The 6000-nt window shown below is 36.0% G+C and overlaps 2 protein-coding genes across 2 annotated transcripts; one reads left to right on the plus strand and one right to left on the minus strand.

Annotated features, from left to right (window-relative positions):
- Window positions 1–42: 42 nt before the first annotated feature.
- LOC113312414 (myb family transcription factor PHL7-like) lies at window positions 43–1553 on the plus strand. Its single transcript, XM_026561166.1, has 6 exons — window positions 43–160; window positions 349–425; window positions 518–557; window positions 659–716; window positions 916–985; window positions 1104–1553. The coding sequence occupies exons 1-6, from the start codon at window positions 43–45 to the stop codon at window positions 1551–1553; spliced, it is 813 nt and encodes a 270-aa protein (XP_026416951.1).
- Window positions 1554–1762: 209 nt separating this feature from the next.
- LOC113308093 lies at window positions 1763–5202 on the minus strand. Its single transcript, XM_026556569.1, has 2 exons — window positions 4129–5202; window positions 1763–3653 (listed from the first exon to the last, which is right to left on the minus strand). Exons 1-2 carry the CDS (start codon window positions 4416–4418, stop codon window positions 3014–3016), a joined length of 930 nt encoding a protein of 309 aa, XP_026412354.1. The 5' UTR covers window positions 4419–5202; the 3' UTR covers window positions 1763–3013.
- Window positions 5203–6000: the final 798 nt, after the last annotated feature.

A 6000-nucleotide genomic window follows, 5' to 3' on the forward strand; every position in this document is an offset into this window, starting at 1 on the left:
CTAAGATAACTTATGAATATCCAGAGTTGCATACACAGATAGATGGCAGGTTCAAAGCGTTTATCGGATGGTTCAGCCGGCAATAAACAGCGGTTTAAATGGACACCAGAGTTACGTAGCCGGTTTGAAGAAGCTGTTAATCATCTCGGCGGTCCAGATAGTAAGTAATGTATCAGTATATGTGCAACTAAACAGATCGAAATGATTGAACTTGTGAAAATTGAACTCTAACGATAGCATATGACAGATCAGTTTTAGTACGATCATATCAAATAATATGCCCCGAGAAGAGTCAAGTTATAATAAAATTAAGAGACATTTTAATGCTGTCGTAAATTTGTAATGTAGGGGCAACACCCAAAGGTATCTTGAAAGCTATGACTCTCCCTGGATTGAATATCTACCATGTTAAGAGTCACTTGCAGGTTATTTCTGTATACTTTGCATTCTTCATAATTACTTGAGCACTGTTCTATTATGAAAACAAGCTGTAACACGTCAAATGTTTGTTCTTCAGAAATACAGAATTTCAAAGTTTATCCCTGAATCTTTTGACAGTAAGTCTTATAGCCACACTTCCATTACCATGGTATATACAATTCTTTACATATCTCTAATTATGAATTCCTTTTTGAGATATCGTTTTACTTTGCTGTAGGAGGAAGAACTGAGAGGAGAAAAGTTTCAGAAATTCTGCCAAATTTTGGTGCTACATCGTACGTAATTCAACATATTGCATGTCTTGGGTATAAGTCGACCAAATCAACTTGTGCCTTACTTTGCCACTGTTTTTGGCATAACCCAACGCTGCTTTTGTTACAGTTGCATATGTCTTTCAAGAAATTCAGCTTTACTTATAAATAATATAATTCTCCAACGGGTCATGATTTTTTCTTTTGTGCATTATCTTCATAGTGGTGCTCAGATTAAGGAAGCCTTGCAAATGCAATGGGAAGAACAAAGAAGATTACATGACCAGTTAGAGGTAATCCCCCTCGTGGGGAAAAGCCCCTTGATGTAATGTAGAATCTAGCTTAACAAAAATAAAACATTAAGTGGAAAATTCTTCAACTTTAATGAACACATATACTTGGATTTGGCAGGTTCAAAGAATGCATTTGAAGTTTAAAATTGAAGCACAAAGAAGGTACTTTGAAAGAATTTCAGATGAAAATCGAAACCTTTGCTTCCACACACATGAATTTGATGTAGCTGGAAAATCATCCAACACATATCCGACTCTTTTGGATCAAGAAAAGGAGAAATGCAGAAGCAATTCCATCCAAAACATGCAATCATCGAGTAATGAAGACGGAAAGAGATTTAGCCTTCCACCAAAAATCAACGAAACTCATTTTAACAACTATAGAGGAGGGGACAAGATGAAGTTACAGCCAAGTTTTGAGCTTTATCAATCACAGAATCTCGAGACCAACAGACATAAAACAGTGGAAGGGATGCAACTTTGGGATGGTGCTGAAGTTTCAAATGAACTTGGATTTTCTTGGCCTAGTATGTCCGGTGAAACATCGTCGATATCAAATTTAGGGTGATAAATCTCAGGCAGAGAAAAGGATCTGGGAGGAGCACAACTTAATTCTCAATGTATGGTATATAAAATTCGTAGAGTGAAACAATGAATTATGAAATTTAAGTCCTTTCAAGGCTGGTACCAGTGTTTAAGGCCCACTCAGTATAGAGAAAAAAAAACAACAAAGGTGGCATGGTGAAAACCATCCATGAATGAGTGTGGTAATCCTGATGCCTCAAGATATCAATTGCTGTTTCAGAATCCAGGCACAAAACCTTGAAAATCTGTAGGCTTACATTTTCCTGATGCCGACAGATCTCTGCAATTTACTTCTTCCTTCGGTTTATCCACAAAAAGAGTAGAAAGAAAACAAACAAAGCAACAAAAAAGAAACAGAAAGAAAATAGAGCTCATTGTCTCTCTCATTAAGTTTCTGTATCAGATCAGCCTCTTCAATAGAGCTCATTGTCTCTCTCATTAAGTTATAAGTATATCGCAGGCAGTAAAGACTTTTACACTTAACCCTTGTGGATGCTCTTACCCATGGTATCCCCAACTAAACATCACAGAGACATAACCCTCTTCCCCTTCTCAGAGGAATTACTTTGATCTAGCAGCGCTAGATCAAAATCAAACACACAGCTTCAAGACTGTAGGATGATAGAGATGTGATATCTTACGCTCTCCATGCCATCGATACCTTAAAACCGTCCACAACTTCATTTTGAGGTTTGTACTTAACCAACAAAAACAAGCTTGACATATATGGGATATTTACCTTGGAGGAGGTGAAATGTCAAAACGCAGAGGTTAAATAAGTTTAAACATTAAAGGAGGCTAACGGTTTTACCTATCTGCCTAGAACTAATTGCCAAGTCAATCAAGATCATGGATAGAGGTTTCAGACCAGTTAGGTTCAATCCAACTGCAACTTAAGTACTCTGTTGAGTCATAGAAATCTGCAGGAGAACTACTTGAAAGAGAATTATACGTACCTGTTTCAAGAGAATAATACAAAATCTCTCCGTTATGCAATCTAGGAAAGTATATTTTGTTCTCCATGCGACAGTTTGGAGCAAGTGCTGAAATACATGATGCAGTGCTGATACACAACATGTGCTTTCCCAGATGCTTAACTTCAAGCCAAACACTTTCAGGCATATCCAACCTGAAAACCCGAACCCATTCCCCGAAATTACCTAAATACACAGATAAAAGTTCTCCTCCACACTCCACCAAGAATCTTTTGTAGATAAAAATTACAATTGGGAGGTGGAACCTTGACAAGAATCTCCCAACTAATGTCATTTAGATCATACACTCCTAAAGTACCATTGCAATCTAAGCAATAGAAAGCTCCTTGGTAGAAAACTGGATTGTTAAGAGACAGCTTGAATGACACGTCTTTCCTATTAGGAGGCACATAAACATTATCAAGTATATTAATCGTCCACGATTCATCTCCTCGTTTAATGGAAAAAATTAGAACCTCTTCAGTAAAGAAAGGATATCTGGCAAAAACCGAGCAATCAGAAAAAGTGGGTACGGATGAAAAAGAGATGACTGAGTACACAAAATCCTTGTCATCTGGTAAGTCCGGGAGTTGGATAGTTGCTCTAGTGAAGGGATTGTAGAAAAAAAACTGTTTCTACCTTTTGAGATAAGCAACCAACCACCTTTTGAAGAACGTATTTTCGCACCTTTTAACAATTCGGGGATGTTCATTAGGTACTTCTCATTATGCAATGGGTTTAAGAAATTGTAAACACCTAGATTATCATCGCTGAAAACCAGCCATGGAGTCAAATCGGTCCGTATATTCCTATTATAAGAGAATCTGTTTCCAGTCGCTTTAGGAACTATAGATTGATGACTTTTACTGACTGCACGCCAGTGTATGTAACCCAATGTATGAAGATAGCTCCCTAATAAACATATTATATCATTAGGAAGAAGATTACCCCAAGCCCTTGCCTCCATTAGTTCACCTCCATTTAGTTTTTGTATCAGATCAGCCTCAACCATCTTGGCACCTATTTTACTTTCCTCTGCATTCTTACTGCTATCTTCCTCATCCTTCTTGCACTTTACATAATGTGTTTTTTGTATAGAGTCCGCGCTCCTAAAAGGTAAAATAAAACGGACAAAGGTGAGAACTTCTTACGATATATTTTTGTCTATGAAGGATGATCTGTTTGACATTGTTTATTTGACATGTCTGATTTATGAGGCCCATGTGAAAATGAATTAGAAGCTAATTTATTCGTAGAATGATCTTGTCACTGTATACTACATTCTAACCAAAAATTAACACATTCCTTTACATGTAACCTTACCATCTACCTTTTTGAATAAATAATCAAATTGGCAGATGGTAAGGTTACATTTAACAGACCCTAACCATCATTCTACAAAGAAGTTCTCTCTTTAAATTCGTTATCATTCAGGCACTGTAAACCTGACAAAATCAACATTGTTCAAATTTATTCTCAACAGATACTCCCTGACAATTAGGAATCATAGGCACTGGATACTGAAAGAAACATGAGATTAGTGCAAAAGAAAACAAGGAAAGAAATGCAATGTTTTCACATTACCTTAAAGTTGAAGGAATCATCATCCAATTTGACGAGAACCGCGGCGATGGTAGATCAGGACATGGTAAAGATAGAAACAAACTTTTATCATCTACTTCATATTTGTACAAGCTCATTTCATCCGAATGTGTAAAATGCACACACCCCTTTGTATAACCCAACTCTGCAGCTGAATAAGACACTACTGTAGTTCTGCCTAGAAAGATTACATGATCATCCAAACTTTTAACCTCTTCCAAAGCCAATAAAGATAGATTGACCTTCCATATGTTGATTACAAATACCTGCATATAAACACCTCTGGGGTTCCCATGTATACGAATTTTGAAGATTTCGCCACGAGATGGAACATAATAAGTAAAAACTGCGGAATCTTGTATCCCTGGTGTGTATTTATAGAGACTGTTTTCTCAGAACCATGTCGTGTTTTTATCTCTAAATGCGGATTATTTAAACACATTGCATATAACTTACCATTAAAGTAATCAATTGAATTCGGAGACTTATCAATAAACTCATGTTTACACCATTTTGTATCACCAACGCTGCAGAATACAATAGTGTACTCAGGACTTTCTCCAGCTCCAATAATAAAAAACACCATGGATTCTGTATCACCATCATTACCGCCCCTTGGCGGAGAAGACAAAACGCAGTCTTGTATATCAAATCCATCTAACTCCATCCAATTTCGCAGAGAAGGTAAGTGAATAGTCTCCATTGACGATGGATTCCATAAAAAACAATTCCCGTAATTGGAATTCGGAACATCTTTATCATCACAGGTGATGACTAACCAACCTTGATGACAATTTTTTTGCCAGAACGAGTTTTTACTCAGCTCTGGTATGAATTTTCTGCAAGATCTACTCTTAGGATCACTTAAATTATAAAATGTTTGAAGCTTTTTATCATTTCCATGTGGGTAAACAAGCCAAGGTGCTGAGTTTGGTAAGGGATGGATTTGACACTCACTTCTTTGATCTGATAACTCTGGTTTTTCCATGGAGGAAGTGAAGAGAAAGGGAAAGTGAATTCCTAGAGAAATTGTTTGACAGGGCGTTAAACCCCAATTCTTTGTCGCTAGTTTACAGTTTACACCCCAGTTCCATCTTGGAGTATTTCTTTTCTTTTTTTAAGGTTTTTAATCCTAGCATTTTTAGGGGTCACTCGAAAGGAATTAGGGGCGACAATAAAAATAAAAAAGTCACCCAAACCTAAATTAAGTTTACCTCTTATCTTTTTTTTTTGTAATGACAAAGTTGCCTTTCAATAATCGGAAGTTAAATAGAAATTCGGTAGTTAGTGTATATTTAGTTATTGTTAGGAGAATTATTTGAGGGTTTTCTTTTTCTTCTTCTTTTTACAATTTCCAAATTTTGGTGCTACCATAATCGGTAGTAAATTGTGTTAATTTAACTTTCGAATATATAGATTTTTCCAAAATCCTTCAATTTTTCGAATTTTGGTACTACAATAATCGGTAGTAAATTTAACTTTCGAATGTATATTGGCCCTAAAATGAGATTTTGCTAAAATCCTTTAATTTTCTAACTTTGGTACTACCATAATCGGTAGTAAATTGTATTACTTAAACCTCCGAATATACTAAATTTTCGAATTTTGGTACTACCATAATCGGTAGTAAATTGTGTTCATTTTAACTTCTGAATATATAGTGGCCCAAAATGAGATTTTGCTAAAATCCTCTAATTTTCGAATTTTGATACTACCATAATCGGTAGTAAATTGTGTTAACTTAACCTCCGAATATATAGTTTCCCCAAAATGAGTTTTTGGAACTACCATATTCGGTAGTAAATCAAGTTACACAAACTTCCGATTGTAGAGTGACCCAAAAATCAGATTTCA

Source organism: Papaver somniferum, chromosome 9 (genome assembly GCF_003573695.1).
Source record: "Papaver somniferum cultivar HN1 chromosome 9, ASM357369v1, whole genome shotgun sequence".
Classification (NCBI taxonomy): Eukaryota; Viridiplantae; Streptophyta; class Magnoliopsida; order Ranunculales; family Papaveraceae; genus Papaver; species Papaver somniferum.